Here is a 26,133-nt window from a genome sequence, read left to right on the forward strand (position 1 = left end):
CTCTATCAGTGTCTGCAAAGCCGACGAGCCGAAGAGCGATCGGCAGACCAAAAAAGCGATGGATGGAATGTGTGAGTGAGGATATGAGAAAGAAAGGAGTAAGTGGTGATGTGACGAATAATAGAGAGGAATGGAAGAGGAAAACGTGTTGTGCCGACCCTACATAAGTGGGATAAGGGCAGGAAGATGTTGATATTAGTATCTGCAAAATATTATTTTTTTTAATGACCATTAAAACTCCCCAGGAATTCTGGCCACCTCACTCACCACAAAACACAAATTGAAAGCAGTATCATTTGTTTGTCATCTTCTGTTAAATTGAAGCCCTATGTGCTTTAGATTTTGATCAGGATAATTCCAACTGTGCTCTAATTCAAATATAAAGAGCAGTGTTTTTTTTATATATGGTTATAATTATTTTAAATAATTACTATGAAAATATGATTCAAACCAATTACTGTTTTAAATTTTTAAATTATAATTAATATGTAATAAGATCAAACTTATATAATATATTCATTTGACCTTATTATTAATTATGTACGTTTACATTTACCCGGATATCAACTTGAAACTATATCACCTATAATGTATTATAGCATTGGCATTGCCTAATTCGATCTTCTAATTTTAAGAAACTCATCAAAGAAATGTATTTTTTTTTGTCTTAAATTATGTTGAATATTGTCATTACTAGTATTTATATTATTTTATTTTCATGTTCTTTTGTTCCCTTCGTTTTAGTTACTCGTTTATATGTATGTATATATGTTTATGTATTTATGTATGTATATTTATGTATATAAGTACGTATCTGTGTTTGTTTGCATGTATATATACTATATTTAAGATAAATTTTATAAATTTGTTTTTCTTTCTTTTATATATTTTTCGCCCCTTCCCACACTTTCTATATCAGACCTCTGGCCAAAGGTTGCCTGGAAGAAATCGCTGCATTAGCGATAACGCCACCTGATGCAATTGTTTCACTTACAAATATAATTCTGTATTTTGTCAATTATGTATTGGTGTGCAAAAAGTATAAATAAATAAAATCTAAGGCTTTGGAAGTGAACTTTGAATTTTGGAAATATCCTGCTCAAAATCTGTAGCAGCCCGACTGGGCAAGTACCTCGACCTTACAGAAGATAACAGCTAAATAATACTGCTTTCAAGCAGTGTTGTGTTCCTGTGGTGAATAAGGTGACCAGGAGCTCGTGTGGGGATCGGGGTTAGGGTCGGTAACGCGCTTGCGATTCTTCTGGTGAGTAAGGTGACCAGAGCTCGTGTGGGGATCGGGGTTAGGGTCGGCAACGCGCTTGCGATTCTTCTGGTGAGTAAGGTGACCAGAGCTCGTGTGGGGATCGGGGTTAGGGTCGGCAACGCGCTTGCGATTCTTCTAGTGAGTAAGGTGACCAGAGCTCGTGTGGGAATCGGGGTTAGGGTCGGCAACGCGCTTACGATTCTTCTGGTGTTGCAGATATCTATAAACTAAGGTAAACGCTTATCGTCAGGTGAACTGTACGCTGTAGAAAACGTCACCAATAATAAAAACCCGAATAAGATAAATACCCACAATTCAGCAAAATACGACCGGTTTCGTATTGCATACCTACGAAATTTTAATCCAAACTTGTATGGTCGAGGAGTTTAAAAATAAACTGTTTAAATAAAAGTAAGAAAATATTTACTCAGGTGTCACACATTCTCAAAGGCACTATATTATAAATATTTCTGAGGTATTAATGGAATATTAATTCATTGGCGTAACTACTAACTGACTAAGAAGGATAAGGTTTTTTTTTTATAAATAGTAATTTAATACAGGCACAATAATTATTAAATACTTTTTTCAGGTGAAATATAAAAGCTAAAACGATTGGAAACGGATCTCCATACCAAGTCATTTTCAAACTATATTTCGTACAGAGTTTGATCAAATCTTAAGATATATAAAATACCCACTATTGTTACGGGTGTGCTAAAATTATAGATATAAATACCACCCAAAAACCTAGTTGACTTTTTCATTATTTTTATAGACTAGACGTTTTATACATATACATAGAAATAATACATAGAAATAATACATATACAAATACGAATATTACACCAAGATTCAGGCGGGAATCGAATTCGCAACCCGCGGAGCAGACAGCCAAAATATAAAAATGTGATGGATAATATTTTTGATAAAGATTGATACAACATACTAACAGAATTTCGAAATTATGTATTAGTTCGATATCAAGATTATAAATTGCCTGATTAGCTTTTTTTGCCTTAATTTAAATTTTTTCCTGTCTGAGTCTGTCTCACAATAGCACAATATCCTGTACCTTTGGAAAACATTAAATTACCATTTACAATTAAATATGTAACGAAAAAATAGTCAAAACTGTACTTGAACTTTCAAAAACCTAATTAATTTACAAGGCAAAATCATCAACTATAAATTCTGATCTAAAAAATATCAAGAAAACATAAATAACTTAATTAAGAGCTCTAAATGTCACGACGTATTTATATAAGTATAAAAATACAAGCAATGTCGTCTCTAGAGATGACACACAGACAGCAAAATTTACCAGTTCGTAAACATCTGTGTGTGTAAACATTAGTAATGCTTTGCGAGAAAACTGAGACTTCCTTTTGAGAACACTGCACGCTTGAGTGTCACTTAGCATCGCTAAAGTAGAACGAGTGATATAAAAAGAGAATTTTAAACTGCATTCCTTAATTATTTTTTTTTCATAAGAAAATGACTTAATAAATGAATTATTATTAAAAAAAACTGTATTAACATCAATTGTTATACTTTACAAACTTAAAAGCTGTATTTGTACCTGAGTGTATAAATACATAGGACTTTATTAATAACTAGTTGTGCTCGCGACTTGGTACGCGTGGAATCGTGACTTTGCATGTTCAATTGACATAACTTTTTTATTTATGAAGCGATTGACATAAAACAAACACTAAATGTTAAGTTAAACTTGCCACAGTATATTAATAAACACTCAACCTAAATTGGTTTCTGAGATTAGCGTGCACATACACACAGACAAACAGACAACAATTCTGACAATTATTGTTTTGGGTGCTTTTTGCGTTGATAAAGGTCACTGCAATATATTTTTTCATTTATCTTAGTTATACAGACAGCGATCCGTTACATTTTTTAACCGACTTCAAAAAAAGGAAGAGGTTACTCAATTCGACCGTATATATATATTTTTTTATGTATGTTCGGGGATGACTCCGTCGTTTTTGCACCGATTTTGATAATTCTTTTTTTGTTGGAAAGAAGATATCCCTAGTTTGGTACTATGATAAGGAAACTAGGATCTGATGATGGGATCCCAGAGAAATCAAGGGAAACTCTCGAAAATCCGCATAACTTTTTACTGAGTGCACCGATTTTGATGATTTTTAATTTAATCGAAAGCCGATGCTTATCATGTGGTCACATTTAAATTTCATCGAGATCTGATTACAACTTTTGGAGTAATCTTTGATAATGCGTATTTACTTGACTATTTTTTCTTCTACCTACGTTGTATTACTTGTCCATATAATTGAAGTCGGTTTTTCTTCGTTTGCCTGCAAATACAATTATATTACATTTATTGGTTGAAATTTTTTATATTTGATTGAAAATATTCATAAGTGCGTAGGAATCGAAAAGAGAGTCCATATAAGATTATTAAAAAAATGCACACATATGATACAGTACATATAATTTAATGTACAAAAGCACTAACTTATAACCATGTTTATTGAGGAAATAACAAAAACACGTTTTGGATATCTTTAAATGTTCATTAAAAACAACTTAAAGATTTTTTTAAATACAAAAAATAAAATAAAAATCCAATAATTCATGTTGAGTTTCGAAAACAAGGCGACGCAAAATTCCTGTAAATGCCATTTATAAATAATTTTGTTTATATGCCCTAAACGTACAATATGAACTTATAATATGTATGGTAAATTTATCAGTGAGTCACGAATCGTTGTAAAAAGTTTTTTTTTTTATCATAAAGGTAATAATTATATAAAATCAACTATAAAACAAAATAATATGGATTTTTTTGTGTAAATGCTAGGAAGAAATTCTGTTTTCTTAGAGGTAAGCCGTAATAACAAATGTCTGGTCGAAATTTATTTTGATATATATAATATTTGATACTATCTGCGCCCGCGACTTCATCTGAATGGATTTTAACGAAAAAATTTAGTTCAGTTCGCAGAGTCATAAAATAAACAGATATCCAAAATAAAAGTAGCCTAAATTACTCCTTATTGCATCAGCTTTCTACCAGTGAAAGTCTTGTCAAAATCGGTCCAGCCGTATCAGAGATTAGCCGGAATAAACAGTCAGACAGACAGACAAATGGACAGATGGCCAAAAATTGTAAAAAATGTTATTTTAGTATATGTACCGTGTATACCATCCATTTGCATTTAGTAAAAACCGGTTATTTTAATATTACAAACAGACACTCCAATTTTATTTATTTGTATAGATGTTAGACCATATCATGGAAAGTATATGTATGTATTATTAATTTAATTTATTTTATAGCAATCAAGTTTGGGTCTTTAAAATAAAATATACAGCACCTGGAAAATAACAAAACTCTTACCTTGTAAGGGAAGAGCCATTTGCCAAAGCACTGAGACATTTACAAGCTCTTTATGAATAATACGTTTCATTATAAATCATGCAAAAAATTTCAGTGTATTTTATTTAAGAAACGGGGTAACATTTTAAGGCAAATGGAACCACACGTAATATCTTATGAAAATAAATGCTGAATTTTTTTATTAACGTCATCAGAACTTGCGCAGTACTCATTTATATTAAAGGTTAATCTTTAATCGGAATTTATTATTTCTATTAGTTCAATCGTCTCTAAAATTTTATATTTGAATTGCAAAATACGTAACTAAACGTTTAAATTCATCAATTCGATATACCAATAACCATTGTTATTATTCAAAAGCCAGCAAAAAATTAATTAAGATTCGTCATTGCGATTGGCGTTTATGCGTTCGAACATAAACTATTTCTAGACTTGTGTGTAATGGAGCAACGAATAATTCAACGGCTTCTTCAAATTATGTAAAACTAACCTCAGACATTTGATACCGAGGATACGACAGGCTAAATTTACGACTTAATCCTTAGATAATTGTGTTTCATCAGATCTACGTTTACAATGACAATCTTGCATAAGTCTAGACACGTAAGATAATACTTGGCAAGCTAAGCCAATAGCTATAACTGTATATTGAATTCAGGGAACACAATAGCGTTGCGGAGAAACCGCAACATAGGTTAAATACGTTTGATTAATTGTTCGTAACAAATGGTCTCTTGCTGAATCCAGCATGTATGAATCTGTATTTACGCAATGTTTCTGACGTTTAATGTGATTGCAAACAAAACACCTATTATTATTATTTAATACATTTATTTATTAAAATACTGTTTTATAAATACATACTTAATCAATAATATCACTTTAGGGTTTGACTTCGTTTGCGCCGCTGACTTCGTTCAGTTCATCGTTGGGGATGGCATTACCGGTCACTTCTTCGCGGTTCGATGGCGTTGTGGGTTCTTTCTTGTCATCGTCAAAGTCAGTTACCGTTGTGGGTGAACCTGTGGTTGCTTTTGAAGATTCATCGATTTCGATGGGAGCATTTGTCGAAGCGGGCTTGTCGACATTTTCGACTTTGTCTTCCGTATTCTTTTTATAAGGCTCACCGCTTTCAACAATCGGCACTACTCTATCGACGGATTCGTCTTTGTCGCTGTTACCGTTCAATGGAGCATCGACGATCAAATATCCATCACTTGACAGTGTCGCGGTGACATCCGATGCGCTAGCGTTTACTGGCAAACTGTAGGTGTGGAAGAAGTTACTGGCAAACAAGTCGTGATCATCTTGTTTGGCCTCCTGCGATCCTTGAACGAAAATAAAGTCATTCTTCACCTTAACCTTCAAGTCGTCTTTCTTGTAGTCCTTAACGTTGACAACGATTCTGAACCTATCGTCATCGACTACGATTTTCGGGCCGATTTCCGTGAAGCTTGAGAACAGTGACGTAAGGGGTCCGAATATGTTTCCGAAGCGTGGCATACCGAACCACAAAGATGGTTCCCCTATATCGCTTCCCAGACCCGTAGAAATAGAACGTGGAACGTCATCGTTCGCGGGATAGGTGGCTGCGACGGCAACCAACGCGACAAACACAATTAACCGCGGCGAGAACATTTTTACTGTACAGACGTGCGTGCGTCTCCGTTATGTCATAAAAACTGCCGGCGGCGCGAGAGTCGTAGGCTATATACAAGAAGAGGGGGGAAGCGGAGTAAGCGCATCGTCGACCGCTATGACGCGATTCATAGAGTATAAAGTCAGACGCGTCACTTAAAATCATATTAAATATTACTCCAACAAATGACTTGTATTAATAACAATTAAATAATGTCGATAGTCGGAAATCGGTATTAGTGAAATAATTATTACATAAAAAAAATAGGTAATATTATCATTTAACATTTGATTGAACAACTTAATTACCATATTATCATTATGATTACGTACATATATAATACTCGTAATACTATGTGCATATTTCTTCATTTTATTAAAAATGTAATTATAAATAATTGTATCCATTTCATTTGTATTTTCTTTTATAAACTAATTTTAAGCTTTAGTATAAATAGTTTTTGCTTGGAAATGAAAAAAAAACGACTGCATTTACATCAACAAGTAATACGATGTAAGTCGATAAATACTCAAGTAAATATGGATTATTAGGAATAATTTAAAAATAAACTATCTAACCATTAATTCGATACTTTAATTAGTCGTAAAACAATTTTAAGACATCGTAATATCAAAGTACATTATGTATTTATATGTAAAAACTTCTATATCATATAAAAAATACAAGTTTTGAATATTTTATGATCAGTAGTACTGATTAATATGTTACTAGCTTTTAGACGCGGCTTCGCTCGCATTGTTTTTTTTTTTTATATAAACAGTATCCTATGTTACTTTTAATTCCTCCAAGAATATGTGTACAAGGTTTCATGATAATCGATTAAGTAGTTTTCCGGTAAAAGCGTAAAAAACAAATTACATTTAAAATTTATAATATTAATACCTTACTACTGGGCATTCGTCTCTTTCTTCATGTTCCTATATGAGCCGAGAGTAAAAAGCCATTGTATGGGTAGTGCACATACTTTTATGTTGGGTACATTTTCAATGTTTATTTTTCCTGACCAATACCAGACCCCAGCGCTAAAAGTTATAAAATAGTATTGAGATAACCATTAACTATGGCGCTAGAAATAAGGAACTCGAAATGACCACGAATAATCCTGATAAATGTCCCGATTACCGAATAAATCATAAACAATATAATGACTTTAAATTTTATTACATAATATAACATAAATAATTTTACTATGTTTTACAATGTATATAACATAAGAATATTTTTTATACAATTAAATCGGTACACCAAATAAGAAGCTATGAGGTAACACACATAAAAAAGTAAAACCGAATTCAGCATTTGAATTATTTTGAAGTAGGTTAAAATAATTTATATATAGAAAAATCTAGTAAAAATTAAAGCGTTATTACGTCTTATATGTGACGTTTGGTTGATTATTCTTTGACAAGTGACGCTTAACCTTGAAAGGCCGGCTTCTAGAGTTCTCCCCGAGTATGTAGAATTAGCTTATTTTTCTTTACGAAACGTGAACATCGTGAAAACCTACGGTCTTATCTGTTCTGAACGTGACACAGGTTTCGCTTCATCAGCTTCAACGAGCACATACACCGAAATAATCGATTTTGTGTCGTGTTTTATAATAATTAAAAGTTTATTAGTACTTCTGATTAAGAGAAAACGTATTATACAGAATAATAATTATATAGAAATGTGATACTTATTATATGTTTTATAACTAGATACATTTTTTATATATTTTTTTTTTATAATTCATTCTTTCAAAAAGGTTGTAAATTTAGCGCTGCTTTTACAAATTCGCCGAATGGTCAACACGGTATAATGACGAATTAATAATGTGTTGAAATATATGTTTGCTCGCAAATAATAAAACTAAAAAACAATTTCAATTACATCAAACATTTTTTTATTATCATATCAAAAATCGATCGTTCCAGCGGGGATCGAACTTGCATCTCCGACTGACCGTGTCGGTGCTCTAGCTAATTAAGCTATGGTACGGTGTATCCGCTAGATCGAAATTTTTGAGATGGTTACTTTGTATTCTATTGTGAGTTCTTTACAGAGACCCGTAACTATTCAAAGTTTCATATTACAATGAAAATCTTTGACAGGAGACGACATCATGCTATTTTTAATTTGAACAATTTTATTTTTGCGTTACCCACACATTGGGAAAATCTAACCATTTTTTTTTTAAGAACTCACTATAGACGGCGCCACGGTCGCTTAGACCGAATATAAAATAATCATATCAAAAATTTCTATCTAGCGGATACATCATTCCATAGCTTAATTGGCTAAAGCACCGACACGGTCAGTCGGAGATGCAGGTTCGATCCCGCTGGAACGGTCTATTTTTGATATGATAATAAAAATAATTAAATCTCTAAAATATCATCTAATGTAGAAAATCAGTTTATTTTTAAAGTTATACTTGTTTTGCCGCGTTAGGGAAAAATGATGAGAGTACATTTTTATGATGCGCCCACCGTCACATAAAACCGACACCCTGAAGTTAGCTAGTCAACGAAGAAGAAAGAAGTTAGCAACTTAAAGTCAATAGTGCCAATGAACTTCTATGTTCTTCTACATAAGTACACATACACTTTTTTAAACTAGTCGTACTTCGTCTCGCGCTGTTTGTTTTTTGTTTTTTTTTTTTTTAATGAACATCGATTTTTTTATACAAACTTTGTTCTGATCATTTTTTATTTGTCATTTTTTTTTCTCTTACACGATTCTTGCTTTGATGATAAAAGAAGACATAAAAATACAAAGTTTGTTGCATTAGTTCGGAAGCTATGCGTTTTATATCTATTTTTATTTTCAAACATAAATATTTTTACTGAGTGGTATACTTATGATTTTATAACAACAAGATAAATAAATATAAAATTATAACAATTTCTCAATAATTATGTAGGCTATCTTATGCTAACAGACGTTTTGAAATCATATTGAAAGGTATTGAGAGTACTTTCAAACAAAACGTACAAACAAACTTATCAGCTTAGTAATAAAAGAAGCTATATTTTTTTTATATATAACTAGATCGGCAAACAAGCTTATGGCTCACGCAGTGGTAAATGATTATTATAGCTTATAGACGTCTGCAACATCAGAAGCATCGCAAGTAAGTTGCCGACGCTATCTCAATTTCCCCCAGGACTCTAGTCACCTTACTCACCAAGATGAACATAACACTGCTTGAAAACAATGTTATTTAGCTATGGATCTTCTATAAGGTCGAGGTGAGGAGACTACCCCATGTAGACTGGAATTCAATGGTCAAAAAGAAAAAATACACCACTGTTGGATATAATCATCCGTAAACTAGCGTTATCCATAAATAGTGAAATATGTCCTAAAACAGACAAAAATCAAGAGAACTGAGAATTAGGAGCGATCGAATGAAGAAACACACAAAAAACACCCACTTTATACTATTATAACATTTCATATAAGTACATTGTTTCATCTGTCAAGGTTACAAAACAAATACACAACTAACTAAAAAAAGTACTCAAGTTATTAATAGCTTTTTAAGAAAAATTCTGACATTTATGAGTCATAAGAGGATAATAATTCTATATTTGAATAGCTCGTTATATATTTTTCGAAAAATTCTTCCTTATTTTTTTGTGTATTTGTAACGATTTTATACACTTTATATCGACTTCGACAAAAAAGATCATAATGATTTTTCAAACGATTTCAAAAAAGGAGGAGGTTACTCAATTCGACCGTAAAGGAAACGAGGATCTGATGATGGAATACCAGAGAAATCGAGGGAAACCTTCGAAAATCGTAGTGACGATTAGTGCGTTTGTTATTTATTTATTTTTTGTCTACTTACGTTGTATTACTTGTCGATGTAATTGAAGTTGGTTTTTTTCGTTTGCGAGCAAACACGATTATTTTTGAGAATCAACTAAGACTATTGGTGTAGTTTTCAGCGACCCTGCTTTCTGCTCTTGGTTCTATTTACGTCTCGAGTTTCATTCTAAAATATGCTATATTTATATGTGTATTCCTTAGAAGTGCATTTGTTACGAAAAAAATTAAATGAAAATACAAAGTTCTGGAATTATAATAAGAAAATTATAACTGTTCTCTTAAGCAATAAGAATTGTTTGGTGGTTTTAAAATAATCTCATATATGGTAGTATAGAGAATTCAGAAGTTATTAGCTCCAGTTTTTATGGAACGAATCTAAAGGTACATTGTAACCAAAACAAAGATCAATAACTATGCAGACGCTCATCAGAAGAGACCTATTTGTCTGAACATATTAGTTATAAATGAAAATATCTGGAAGGATCAAATGCTTATTGCAGCAAATGGGCGATCCAGTCAACGGATTGGTTAGTTGGCGAACAAGCGTACGGCTCAGCTGATGGTAAGCGATTACCGTAGCTTAAAGCCTCCTGCAACACCAGAAGCATCGCACGCGCGTTGCCGGCCCTATCTCCAATCCCCCCAAGAGGACACAACACTGCTTGAAAGCAGTGTTTAACTGTGATTATTTGTATTATTATTGTGATTTAGGACTTGTCTCTGTGGGTTTCGCTACCAAGTCTCAAGAACATGTGAAGCCATCGGTCTCTAGTCATCCTTATCTTACAAATAAAAATTTCACATCAACAGACGGTACATCGAGTTTCAAATGACAATTCTAAAGAAGTCAATCTTCGAAAATCTTTATTGCTTATTCTGGGTTTTGGAATAAAATATTTTCTCCAATTTCTGGACATGCAGCTCTTAAACTTTTATTTGCTTTGTTTGTAACTTATATCGTAGTCGCTTTTATGTTACAGCTGCATTCTTTAATGGTCACTAAAAAGAAAATGTTTTCCTAAAAGTGCCTGAAGGCTATAATAAAATTGAAATTGCGATACTAATGTTTCATTTTATCTGAAGCATGTTTGCGCATAGTAGACGAAGGTATATGACTAAATAATTTTCGTTATAGAATATCTCGGGGCTGGAGATGTGGAAATGCTAGCTGTGCGCCGCGGTTTAACTATCGTTAATTTGAGGAAATAACGTACTAAAATACTATATAGCCATCCTCGGTAAATTAAACATTATACATATTTACAATTCACAACTTAAGAACTAAATATTAATAGTTTTGGCATAAATCATGTCCGCGTGGAATTGTGCCAAGAATGCTTCCCCGTTGAATCGCTATGCCGATTCTCTGGACAAAAAAGGCACCAGCCTTCTTGTCACCAGTGGAGGCAATAAGGCGAGAAGTTATCTCATTTAAAAAAAATTTAGGACTGCTACTCCAAAGGCCAAGTGTTTCGACTGCAAACGGCACAAAGATGTAATTTGGAAGATAATAATAATCGGTAAATGGAATGTCCAACAAATATTTTTTTAATTTGAACCAGTAGTTCCCGAGATTAGTGCGTTTAAGCAAACAAACAAAGTCTTCAGCTTTATAATATGTATTATGAATAAAGAAGCTAAAATGAGTTGGGGATAAGGTCGGCAATGCGATGGCAATTTTCTAGGTATAGCTAGTATCCATAAGCTACGGTATCCGATTGTTTACCACCTTTTTTAAATAAAAAAAGCCCTAAAACATTTTAATAACTAACGTAAAGTTTTGTATCATATAGTCATTTTCCATGCTTTCTGGAGAGGGTCAAGATACGGTCAGCAACAGTTACTGACGTCCATAAGCCACGTAATCACTTAGCACTAGGAAGATTTGTTAGCAATTTTACGATCCGCTTCTACAAAGTCTGTTTTAATGCAATTAAATGCTATGACAAATGACTTTAAAACTTTGAACACTAAAGTCGAAACATTGTAGTTTAGTTACTCATTAGCAGCTACCTTTGTTTCTAAGAAAGCAATAAATCATGCCATCGTCGCCATCACGTTCATAAATTGCAAATTATTAGTTACAAAAGTCTTCAAACATTACACAAAAATTATTTATTGTTTTGTAACTTAAAGGTAAATTGTTTGAAAATTTACAAATCTTAGGCATAGACCTTTTATTTTATGCGAGTGTAGGGTTGAAGCTAAGCCCACATCTTTATTCTGCTTCTGACAACTTACCTCTGATACGTAAAAATCGTTATCTGTTAAACTGGGACAATTTTTTTCTACCTGACCTCCGACTCATAAGTTTGGAAAGGAGACTTTGCTTATGCTCTACATTCATTCCAGTTTTATCACTTAACCTTCTCGTACATTCATTCTTTTTACCCTTTTTTTCTGCCATTCATCAGCTTTCAATCTCTGGGTCAGTTACCAACTAATCTTATCTAAATTCTAGACTTCTATATTCACATCCTCTATGCGGGGAATAAGGGGAAGACAGGATGGAGGATCATTTTCTTCTTATGCTTACATACATTTTACCATTTCTTAATTTGATAAATGTTAGACACAAAACAATTATTTGTTTTTAAACAATTATTGCAAACCCTTAGTTTTTTTTTACAAGCTTAATTTGTAGACTTAATTTTTAAACTGATATAAATTTTCAGGAATGGATTAAGTGTTTTTTTTTTTTTATTTAAACACAAGAAACCCTTAATCGAAAGTCTTCGAATATAAAAATGATGTTTTGAGAATAATTATTTTTCCCTATAATTCTATTTGCTTATTCAATTCACACCAAAATACAAAGATGCGCCAACCCGCAGTGGAAGAGCATGATGGATTAAGCTCCAATCCCTCTCCTACATGGAGAAAGAGGCCTTTACCCCTCAGTGGGATGCTACAAGCTGAACGCGTGTATACGCATTTAATTATGTCGCATTTTATTTCTAACTCAAGTAGGTAGTTGTAAGTAAAGACACAATAGGCATGTATAGCAGAAATAGGTTCAAATGACTCATAAAATTTTTATTATTCAGATAAGAATAATACCTTTGTGTTATCTTTAGACTTCTACAATGACGTGTCGTTTAAGTGAAACATTGAATACATACTATGAGTAATATTAGCTTACCAAGAGCGTTATATAATATCGTGCTTGCACATGTTATAGTCAAAGGCTAAAGTTGTCATATGCATCACGGTGACCATATGCATTTAGTAAAAAGCGGTTATTTTAATATTACAAACAAACACTCTAATTTTATTTATTTGTATAAATAAAGTTAAATACCCCATTTTCTTATTTAATTTCAAGCCTTTGGACAAAAGACGTAATAATGATATAACTCAATAATGGCTCGACCAATACGGCTATCTTTTTTTTGTATGTTCATTAAGGCCCACGGAAGGCTTTAATACTAAAAAAATAAAAAAATAAAAATTCTTACTATTAACTTTTTACCAATTCCTATACATAAAATTAAAATTAAATATTTCTTTTACATGTGACTATTATGAAGTGTCAAAAATCTCTTTATAAAACAATACATATTACTACTGCTATAAAAAAAGGTACTATACAAATATACAAACTCAAAGGAATATATTCCTTTACATATATAAGAGATCCTATTTTATCGAATCAAAATCGTGCTGTGTGGCTACGGTACTAAAGAATATAGCCACCCCCTCTCTTCCCGTGGGTGTCGTAAGAGGCGACTAAGGGATATCACAGTTCCGCTACCACCTTGGAACTTAAAAAGCCGACCAGTGGCGGAATAACCATCCAACTGCTGGTTTTGAAATACACAGGCCGAAGACGGGCAGCAGCGTCTTCGGTGCGACAAAGCCAGTAAGTACTGCGGTCACCAACTCGCCTGCCCAGCGTGGTGACTATGGGCAAAACACATGGGTTCACGTTGTTTTTGACGTGAGCTTGTGGAGGCCTATGTCCGGCAGTGGACTGTATAGGCTGTAATGATGACTATTAACTTTTGATAGAACGAAGCCTGTCCGAGTAGCTAGTAATTAATGGAAACATCTAGTAACTTAGTCGAAGCAAAACAAATAAATCTTTAAATTTTTCCACAACACAATTAGTTTAATTGCTTAAATTCAAGAATATCTAATGGAATATTACATATGTAATTAACTTAAGATGATCACTCAACTAATCAAGTGCCTAAATCGTTGGTATAATTTTGTCAATCGTCCCCTAAGGACCTCTAACGGACTAAATCATTTAGCGATACGAGTGTCAATGATTCGATATGCTTAAGATTGATACGCATTCGATAAATGATGTTATATATTTTTAATGAATTAAATCCTTCTAAAACTTTCCACATAGACAAATGATTCAGGCGTAATGTAAAAATGTTTTAAGCCCAATCAATTCATACTGATGGCTTTTGACACTATGAGTAATCAAGTAATATTAAATTTATTAATTTCAAGATGTATATATATACAGTCTTATAAAGATAAAGTTTTTCCTTTAGTGCTGTTTTCACAAAACTTCTTTATTTCTCCTTGGGAATGATTTTTCTCTCACACATGCGTCGCTTCATCCACAGACATTTGGATAAATGTCTTAAACAGAATAAGCAATGACTCATTTCACAGTTTGAATTTAAAACAATAGTATTATATTTACATGAGCACAATGACTAACATATTTTTCGTGGATCCAAAAAATTTTACGACAATTCCATCTGAATAAAGAGTTTTCCGTGTCAGGGCCTCTGTTGTATTTCTCCAATATGCTTTAGTATTTGGTATGTAACTTATTTTCGTCCCTAGGCTTTAGAAAATCAGTATTTGGAATATTGTACAATTGTTTGTGCTAGGCCCGGTGGTATTCGGATAACGTAAGCCTGTAAATAAACACCAGAGGCATTGCAAGCACGTTGTTGATCCTAACCCCTTATCTTCCCCTCGTAGTCCCGGCTACCTCACTTAATACGGGAACACCATACTGCTTAAAAGCAATATTATTTGACTATGATCTTCTGTAAGATTAGATAAGGTTTCACATTAGTGCCACTCCAAATTTTTTACCAAGATATTTTATGCTGTACCCTACATCAAAAAATATTAATTAATTTAAATTAAAAATTAAAAAAATATTAATTAATTTAAAATTAATTAATATTTATTGATTGAATTAATTTAAAAACCGTTTACGCAATAAAATCGAACTTAATCGAACCGAATTGAGCGAACGGATTTAATCTTCGGATAAGAAAATGATGTTTCGAGACTAATTATTTTTCTTTGTAATTTATATTTATTTATTCAATTTACACCAAAACACAAAGATATGTAACAAAAGTAAAAAAAAAACTTGTACGAATTACAAGGGTGATTTTATCGCTATGAGAGTAATTGCTTCTAGACAATCTTTGGGCAAAGGAAATGATACAGTAGCAGCGGTTAGAAAGTGTACAAATATATTTTAAAAAAATTAAAATAAATAACGTATACTTTTATGGCAACAACTTTTAAAAACTATGTAATATTTTTTCAAGTCGGCCGGTGATATTTTAATAAATTAATTCATAGTCACGAATCAAAGCCATTTTAATTTATAAAAAAATGATAACGCCCTTAAATTTAAATGAAATATTCTTTACCAAATTATTTCATGACAGACAAAGCTTTCGTATTTATGATAAATAGAGATTTTATTGAAAATATGACTGTCTGAAATAATTTCAAAGAAAAAAGAAGGTAAATTAGAACCGCACCATACTATAAATCATACTTCTGTTGTTCACTACATTCATTTTCGAGTTATTTTTGCATCAATTTAATAAACACAAATTAAATTAATTTCACAGAAAAAAGTCAGTATTTAATTATGAATACTTAACACATAAATAAAATACAAAAGAAATAGAGAAAAAAAAAAACGTAACAACAGTCATATTAAATCAATTTTGGGTCAGCACAAAACAATTTGGAATGTTCCTCTTATCTCTTAAGATTTTCCGTTGCATTATTAAAATCCACTTTGTTGGAACAGATTCTTTAAAATAATTAAATAACGCATTATGAGACAAATCATCCATTTCCTTATTCTATCTAAAAACTGTTTGTGTATATATGTGTATATGTGTATGCACGTTTGTATGTGTATATGTTTATATGTATTTATTTGTGTAGTGTATTTATGTAATTTTTAGTATAGTTAATATTGTTTGTAGTATGTGTATATATGTATGCATGTATGTGTGTATATTTGATTTTCTTCCTGTTTTCTTTTCTTTTAAGTCTGTACACCCTTTCCGCTTTTTTCACATTATCTCCTCCAAGCTGGTTGTCTGGAAGAGATCGCTGTTTAGCGATAAGACCGCCTGTTGTACATTTCTTTTTGTGAATAGTTTAATAAATTGTAAATTTCTTTTATGTGTACAATAAAGAGTAAATTATTATTATTATAATTAAAAACAATCATAATAAGTATAAAATCGTAAGAAGTATTTGTAAAAACAAGGACAAACCAACTGTAACCCTAAGGATGAGAGGCTGATTTGCCGTTAGTATAAAAGTCATTCTAGAATAAGTATATTATATACATATAAAATATGAGATCGCCTTTGAACAAGGCGTTTGCAACATCTAAGTAAAATAATCTAAATAAAATAAGTCTCATAAACGTAAATTTGACATAAGCTTTCACGTCATTATCAATATATCCGATATTTTGACATTACAGACGCCATGATCACCGTAAGGCAAGTCATGACAGAATAATAATCGCTGAGAATAATTGTGTATGTTAGTGACATTATCCATACTAGTGGTCCGCCCAGTGGTCCAAATTCGACAATAATTAATGTAAATGACAATGGGCCCTTTACTATGGAAAAACACCCCACGGCGGACAAAGCTGAAACATGTCTCAATTGAAAGCTATTAACCTATAGTTTTGCTTAGCAAAGAGGCATTATTGTGGCGTATGGGAATATCGAAATATTACATTTATAATTCAGTTATGGTGATCGTATTATTTTAATGTTTTGTACACTATGTAAATGTTTAGTACTGTATGTAGATATATTTTGTGTTATTTGACGACTAGCTTGGTATAGCGGTTGAAATGGCAAACTTAAGAGGTTGTGGTTTATAGTCTTGTTAAGTTAAGCAGCACTCAAGGAGGACATATACAACTGAAGATAAACAAAAATAGTAGTTTATTATGAGTCATAATCTATGATATAATATATTATCCAAAAAGGCAGCTGGCATGAGATTAAAATTTTCTTCATGTCTAGCCCAAGAGAGGTAATATACTATGCATGCGGTATGCGCACAACAACCTACTGTTCGCCGTCCATGGATACACGAGCAATAGTATCCCTGCAATCCTTCGTATCCATTTCTTGTGGAATCAATTAAAATATACGTGTAGTATTATCTCAATCGCACTTGCCCGGATTGGATTCGGCCTCTTATGAGCGTTTTATTTTCTATCATCTCTGGATGTCGATTCACTTCAACCACCACCTTCTACCACCCACCGGCATATTGTAACTAATCTAGATTTATTTGCTTCAATAGTGGTTAACTGTTCGCCAAATCTTCTAGTGGGTGACATGTGCGCTTAAAATCCACACTCTTCTATGAAAGGTATGGCGTCACGAAAACCTCTATCAGGAATAAATGCGTCTTCTGGTCGGAAATACCACTGCAGTCCAGATTCAGATTCAGGTAACAAAAGGTTAACGTAGAATTGTCGCGTCGGATGTTGTTGCTGCGTATGGGCCATAAATGTCGATTATATGTCCATTTGAACATACTACTAAAAAAGGTTTCAATAAGTTCCTGTATTTGTGAAGACTATAAGTCTTTCTTTGAAATAAAAAGTTCATGCTTTTTTGCAAATAGATGTATGTCCCATCTAAAACAATAACAGCGTTTTGACCTTCATTTCCAAAAAAAATATATTTGGAATTGTGAGATTCCTTGCTACAACTTCCTCTCTAGTTAAATGATCAATCCTAATATGAAGAGGGACGAAGTCTTCCGTCAGACATTGTCTCGCTAATCTAAGTTTTTTCTCCAAAGTTCTTCTAGATATTTTAAAAAATGTTGCCAATCGCTCATTTGGTTCTCCAGTCCTTATTTTTGCAAGATATATGCCCAAAACTGTAGCAAGTTTTTGTGATCTTACTCTTAAAGATGGTGTGTAATCTAAAATGTTATTAAATTGATATTTTGTTAAAAATGTCCAAAAATGGAATTCATTGTCATCAAATCTGTCTAAGTTTTCGAAATCCTATTTCCTTTTTAGGCCCCATTTATAAATGTTAATAATGTCTAGCATATAATCACTGTTAAAATCTTGGTGATTCTTGGTGATTTCCAATATTGCAAAAGATAGCGGGAAGGTTCAAATAACGCATAGATCGCGACGACAGATGACGGAAAACTGCGACCGAACGCTGCGCGTACGCAGCGAAACCGGTTTTTTTATTATCTGAGTACCTTCCCCTCTTACCTCGGAAGCGGTTCAGTGCCATGCCAAACATGTTTTAACTGTTATAGCCGTTTAGAAAAACAAACATTATGATTTATTAATAAAATAATAAGAGAAAATACTAATTATGAAAATATCATTATCTCAGCTTTCCCATTAGTTATGGGAATAAAAAATACACAGTTGTGAATTCTGTAACATTATCTAAAAACTTTTATAAGTTTCGTTTGTGTCCGCTAGTAGGGCAAAAGTGGGGAAAAAAGTTCCCAATGTCTTTATAAATTTGAACATTAATAAGATTCTGTTGTCAAAGGCTATACTTCTAATAATAAACAAAAGAGTATATATACGTGTGTTTGTCAAGTACAGGGTAGTGTGTGTAATGCTGTGTACGGATGTTGTGTGGTTACGGCATTAAAGAATATAGCCACTCCCTCTCTTCCCGTGGGTGTCTTAAGAGGCGACTAAGGGATAACACAGTTCCACTACCACCTTGGAATTTGTGAAGCCGACTGATGGCGGGATAACCGTCCAGCTGCTGGCTTTGAAATACACAGGCCGAAGACGGGCAGCAGTTAACGTCTTCGGTGCGACAAAGCCAGCCATGCGGTCACCAACTCGCCTGCCCAGCGTGGTGACTATGGGCAAAACACATGAGTTCACTCTATTTTTGGCACGAACTTGTGAAGCCCTATGTCCAGCAGTAGACTGTATTTATAGGCTATATTTTATAGGCTGAAGTTTGTGTAATGTTTTTTTTTTAATTGATTTTATGTATTTTTTATGCATAATTTAAAAAATATATTAGCATTCTGCACTTCTACTCTATATAGATAATAAGTGTGCGAAATTTCACACTCCTCCGTCCGCGCAAATTTTATGAAAAGGGTTACAAAGTTTTTACTTTACGTATTAATATACTCGTATTATAAATATCATAATGATAAACCAGCTATGAACAACGAAAAGCAATTGAAACTTGTAGATGTACTATTTATTTACAAGTACACCTAAAGATATACGTAATTACTCAGAAAAACGTCGTTGTTTGTTATCAAAAGAATAATTGAGCAGTCGTGAACAATGCGATAACAAGGAGGAAAACGTCTCGGTTACAAGACGGTGGACGTTAATGGCCATGTCATTTTGTGACTAACCCGCCGTTTGATTGAATGTGTTTCTGATTATGCCTTATGATAAACGATATGCCCGTCTCCGACTTTGTGTTGTAACGTAGATTGTAGACATGTATTACTGTTTAGAGAACCATAAACATGGATGAAACCGAATTAATTGCTTTCTTTACGACTAGGTCGGTAAATAAACATATGGCTCACTTGATAGTAAGCGATTACCGTAGCTTATAGACCTGCCTGCAACACTAGAACCATCGCACACGTGTTGTCGAGCATACCCCTAGACCTCTGGCCATCTTACTTGCTACAGCAACACGCACCACTTGATGGCAATATTATTGAGGGGTTATCTTCTATAAAACTGAGATACTTCCCTACCAGATTCAGTTTTTGCTAAGTTTGATATTAACATTTTTCTTTGCTATGTACAGGTACAGCCTTGGATATTATCAAAACAGTTTCATCTTATCAACAGGATACCTAATTAATTAATTATTTGTTTGACCTCCAACGCCCGGGTGCAACGACGTTGGAGGCCAGGCCTGCCCAACCAATTAATTGCTATCTTACATCAACTGTATTAATATTAGGTTTTATTTTTATTACGACAAACGAAAACGACAAAAAAGTGTGTGTGTCAGTTCCGAGGCACGACTGGACTTTACTCCCTCAAACCGACTGTCTAAATAGGCACAAAAAAGGCTTACTAGTCTAAGAAAAATATTAATACCATATCAAATGGTAAATAAACGAATCAAATACCCTATTCCCGGGTTCCGATAGATGGCGTTACGAGTGACGCAACGAGCTCATTCGTTCAGTAAATTTTACATCCAATTTTTTTTAATACCGGGACCTTATATGTAAATCGATTCTTGAAATGTCAACTCCAAAAACCAACTGCGATAACATCGACAAGTAATACGACGTAGGTAGACGACAAAATAGTCAAGTAAATACGCATTATCAAAGATTAATCCAAAAGTTGTAATCAGATCTCGATGAAATTAAAATGTGTCCACACGATAAACATCGACTTTCGATTAAATTAAAAATCATCAAAATCGGTACACCATTGTCGATATAATTGAAGTCGGATTTTCTTCGCTTGCCTGCAAACACAATTATCATGTTTTGAAGTTGATTAAAAAATAGTAAATATTTTACAATGAATAACAAAGTATTGTAATTAAAATGTTTTAAAAATAACTATTTCTTGGTACATACACGTGTACGAAGCTGTATTTATAACAAACTGATATTTTATGCCTTTTTTTATACATTACACTACATTATATTTGTTATTTGTTATTTGTTGTTTGATATCTTTATTTACTTCTATTCATATTTATATTGATTTACTAACATTAGATATAAGTTGTTTTTGTAATACTAACATTAAGATATGGACTACTTATGTCTGAAACAAAATAAATAAATAAAAAAAAAAATAAAAAAAAAAATATAAAATGATGACCTAGTATTATTCTTTTATTAAATATTAATTATTTTATACGGGGATATCTTCCATATTGTTTTTCGGTGCGATAAATTTCTTTAAAATAATCAAGACTCTCTGTTTAACCGACTTGCAAAAACAAAGAAGGTTCTCTATTTTTTTTACTGGTCGGTTGGTGGGAACTTTTGACTGATTGAACCGACATGATTCCTGTTTAAGTCAAAAGCCAATACTTGTCATGGGACCACCATTTAAATTTAATCGAAATCTGATGACAACTTTTTGAGTAATCATTGATAACGCGCATTTGTTTATCTATTTTATCGTATACGCCTACATTGTATTATTTGTCGATGTATTTAAAGTCAGTTTCTTTTTTTCTCGATCTCTTTATTTTTGGGTGCGAACAAGCAAAATCATAACTACCCCAATTTCCTACATAGTACAACTTCGATGGTATGGTTGTACCCCGTAACCCTATTTGAGTGTTCCCTAATCACATATATTCTATTCTCTAATTGTCTCTTCTTTATTGTTTATTTGATTGATCGAGTCATAAATAATCATAAATTTCATTTATCCTGTTGGTATTATGGACAACGTTGTGAATGAGTCCATATCTGACTCAGAAGTTAATTAACAATGATGAGATAATAGCTTTGTCAGACTGCGTGTCGCAAAGTCGACATTTATAAAGAAATTCGATGCTATTAGTAAGTAGTTCCTGACAAAGGAAAGGCATAATATCCTTTTTGCTGCCAGACAGCACTTAGGAGTAGATAAATGCTGGGCACATGGAGTCAGAAAAATAATGGCTGTCAGACCCGATGGAACTCATCATCGCATTTATAATATAACTGACCTTAATACTATATCACCGCAGCCTGATTTTGATCATTTGATTTTATCCTGTCAAATGCCACTGCTAGCACCCCTACTAGTTTCGTCGCCACAGGTTTACTATCAATAGGTTGGAGTCACAAGAATAGTTAAGTGACCACCCGCCCATAGAGGGTCCAAAAGAAATAATTGATATAATCTTATTCCTGTTCATAAAATAACTTTAAAATTTAACTACTTGTATAACTATTAAAACTTTTTAAATCGCTTTGCAAATAAATTTTGTAAAAATATGAGTCTTTTCCAAATCTTTCTCCTTCTAGATTAGATATTATGTTAGTGTCATCTGCTAAGCTTGTGAAATGAAATAAATACAACTGTACTCAACATTTATACACACAAACATAAACAGCCAGGCCTTGTCAATTCCACAATATATTACATGCAGTCATACGTTTAGCCTACTGTTTTGAAAGATATTTTATGTTTCTTTCAATACGAATAACCATAAAATTACAATGACGATAATAACGCACTCCAATGTCAAATGATTGACAAACGACACGTACCTACAAAATGTAGTGGAAAATAAATTACCTAAAATGTAGTGGAACATTAAATGTACACAAAATATATTTTGTGTCCGTTCTAGCATAAAGTTGAATGTATTGATACTAATTTTATAAAGCTGACAAAATTGTTGTTTCCAAAGGATCTCATCTCAGAAACTACAGATTCATCATCATGATCATGATCATCATCATCATCACCACCATCATCATCATCATCATCATCATCATCATCATCATCATTTCAGCATATTGCAGTCCACTGTTGGACATAGGGCTCCACAAATTCGCGCCAATTTGGCGCGAACTCATGTGCCCATAGTCACCACGCTGGGCAGGCGGGTTGGTGACTGCAGGGTTGGCTTTGTCGCACCAAAGACGCTGCTGCCCGTCTTTTTGGATTTTTGAACGTTGGATGGTTATCCTGCCATCGGTAAGTCCCAAGGTGGTAATGGAACTTTGTTATTCCTTAGTCGCCTTTAACAACATCCACGAGAAGAGAGGGGGTGGCTATATTCTTTACTGCCTTAACCACACAGCAGAGTACATAAGTAAGACGCTGCTGCTCGTCTTCGGCCTGTGTATTTCAAAACCAGCCGTTGCTCCAAATCACCTAACTCACCACATGAATACAACATTGCTTGAAAGCAGTATTATTTAGCTGTGATCTTCTGTAAGGTCGAACTACTTCCCCTGCCAGGCTGCTTCAGATTTCGAACAGCATATTTCCTGCCGTGCCCTACCTTAGTTAAATATATATGTTCATTTAAGATTGTTATTAGCTTCAAAATTTCCATCTAAACCACAAGTGTTAAAAACCTCATATAACCAAAGTGCACTTCCATTTAGTTGAATTAATTCCAAGATTACCACAGTCACTTATAACTCCTAGAACTCCTGATCCAAATTATGTAAAGTTTGTGCACCCGAAGTCAAGACTCCTGCGGAATAGCAAACAGGCTTTAACGCGTAATATTAGCTTTAGTTTACGTATTACCAGACTTTAAACGTGGTTGACAAGGACTTGAAAATTTCCTAACCTGTAGTGTAATACCCTCTATATTATCTAGCTACGAAACGCGGTTTTACCCGCATAATTTTCAATCCCGTAGGAATCTCGGCATAAAAAGTAGCCTATGTGTTATTCTAGATCTCCAGATATCTAAGCTATCTACGTACCAAGTTTCATTAAAATCAGCCAAGTAGTTTTTGCTTAAAAAGTAATAAACAAACATACATACATACATAGGTACATACATACATACATACATCAACTATCAACCTCCTTTCGTATTAGAATGGGTTGGTCCCCATCAGTGTCACATTATGTCACTTATAATAAAACACAAGACTATTTTAGCAAATCAAAATAGAACACGTAGATCCTACGGTTACAAAATTGAATGTTAGTTTAGCTTTGAGCAAACATTTACAATATTTTTAAGCAATTAAGTAAACGCTTGAGACATTATCAAATCTACAAATGTCAATGGCTCCTACTTAAAAGTATACTTACGATTTCCACCATTACCCGACTTTAATTTATAACTAAACAGCTATGCCCTGTGGTTTCACGCGCGTTGATTTGAGAAAAAATAGCCTATAGCCTTCCTCGCTTATTTACCGATAAATCCAACACAAAAAGAATTTTCCAACTGGAACCAACTCCTAGAATTAGCTCGTTTAAGCAAACAAACAAACTTGTCAGCTTTGTAATATTAGTATAAATTTATATTTCGTAAGAAATCGTGAACACGGGCAGATTATAACTACGAAATATACTTTTTCTATAAACATACTTACTGTTTGATTTTTAAATCGATAAAAGAATCTGATGAAAGAATGTTATAAATTCTATAGGATCTATTGTAAGCGAGTTTTTTCACTTGAGTGATTTTCCATGATATTTTGTGCAACGTAGCATAAAAAACATATATTAACAAAAAGTAATTTCGCAAAAAAATATATATATATATTTCCTTTAGCCTCAATAAAGCGGAGAATAGTTTGCGGGTGATTTCCGGCTGTTTTCATAAATGGGGCGAACATCATGTTGGCTGACATCATTTTTTATGTTATAATATAAGGTTTTCTTGACGTTGGTTTTCCCTTCCTCAAACTGAATTGAGCAGGACTGTGATTTTAGGTTAAAGAGGGACAGTTACTATTTGTTAGTACTTATTCATCTTCACAAATTGTGTAGATTACGATTTACCATAAAAAAATGAAATTCTAAGGCCCATCCACATTATAATGTCGATTTCAATTTGTTCTCGGTTCCATCTCGATCCGGTAAGATAATATACTCTGTAAATAGGAAAAAATTAGTGCATTTCTATCTCTAACAGTCAAGTTCCAATCAAACCACACACCAGCAACGACTCGTCTATTCTGAGATGAATGTTGGAATAAGGATAAGGATTTTACCTTGATTAAGTGTTTACATTTTTTGTACATTGGTCTGTATTTTGGCCGCCCATCACGCTACAACTACGGAAGTTAATTAATGATTCATTTAAATAATAAAAAAAAATTGATACGAATCTCCTATATGTGATGTAGAAATGAACGATGAGCGGATTTAAGGGTAACTCATCTCCAATACGGATTACAGGGTGGACGGTAACAATGAAAATTTTAAATGTATGTTACTCTGAAACTACCGACCAATTTTTATCAAATTTTTTAAGCATCTGTCATTTTGTCTGACTTGGAAAATATGGTAGTTTTTATCTCAATTGGACTCGGTAGGTGGCGCTGCTATCTGTATGCTATAAGTAGCTCTGAAACTACTGAATCAATTTTTATCAAATTTTGTAAATATATATAATTTTGTCTAACTTGGAAGATATAGTAGTTTTTATCTCAATTGAACCCAGTAGGTGGCGCTGCTATCAGTATATAAGCTATCAAATTTGGTAGCTGTTTTCCGGGCAGGACAACGTCTACCGGAACCGCTAGTATATATAATATAACTTCATCGTTTATGAACCGATTTTGATAATTATTTTTTTGTTGGAAAGGAAATACCCTAAGTGTGGTACCATGATAAGGAAACCAGGATCTGATGTTGGTATCCCAGAGAAATCGAGGGAAATCCTCGAAAATTCGCATACCTTTTTACTGGGTGTACTGATTTTGATGATTTTTAATTTAATCGAAAGCCGATGTTTATCATGTGGTCACATTAAAATTTCATTGAATTCAATTGAGATCTGATTACAACTTTTGGAGTAATCTTTGATAATGCATATTTACTTGACTATTTTTTCGTATACCTACGTTATATTAGTTATCGATGTAATTGGAGTCGGTTTTTTTTTCTTTTGCCAGCAAACACAAATATATTTAACTTATAACATATTTTTTGAATAAAAAGTTATATTACGAAAAATTACGGTTCGCACTTGGCAAGCTTTATTTATTTATCACTCAATATTGAATATTACTTTTGCCTACTTGTTATTCACACGTCTGAGCTCGTACAAATATTTATCAAGAACCAAA

The 26,133-nt window shown here is 33.0% G+C and overlaps 1 protein-coding gene and 1 long non-coding RNA gene across 2 annotated transcripts; both read right to left on the reverse strand.

Moving 5' to 3' along the window:
* Nucleotides 1–1,420: 1,420 nt before the first annotated feature.
* On the reverse strand, nucleotides 1,421–25,307 carry LOC123658404. Its single transcript, XR_006743870.1, has 3 exons — nucleotides 25,287–25,307; nucleotides 8,983–8,988; nucleotides 1,421–1,526 (listed from the first exon to the last, which is right to left on the reverse strand). It is a non-coding gene; the product is annotated as an uncharacterized LOC123658404 (long non-coding RNA).
* Nucleotides 5,464–6,356, reverse strand: LOC123658392 (alpha-crystallin A chain-like). The gene has a single exon (XM_045593825.1). It carries the CDS (start codon nucleotides 6,285–6,287, stop codon nucleotides 5,532–5,534), a length of 756 nt encoding a protein of 251 aa, XP_045449781.1. The 5' UTR covers nucleotides 6,288–6,356; the 3' UTR covers nucleotides 5,464–5,531.
* Nucleotides 25,308–26,133: the final 826 nt, after the last annotated feature.

The sequence above is a fragment of the Melitaea cinxia genome, chromosome 1 (assembly GCF_905220565.1).
Source record: "Melitaea cinxia chromosome 1, ilMelCinx1.1, whole genome shotgun sequence".
Taxonomy (NCBI): Eukaryota; Metazoa; Arthropoda; class Insecta; order Lepidoptera; family Nymphalidae; genus Melitaea; species Melitaea cinxia.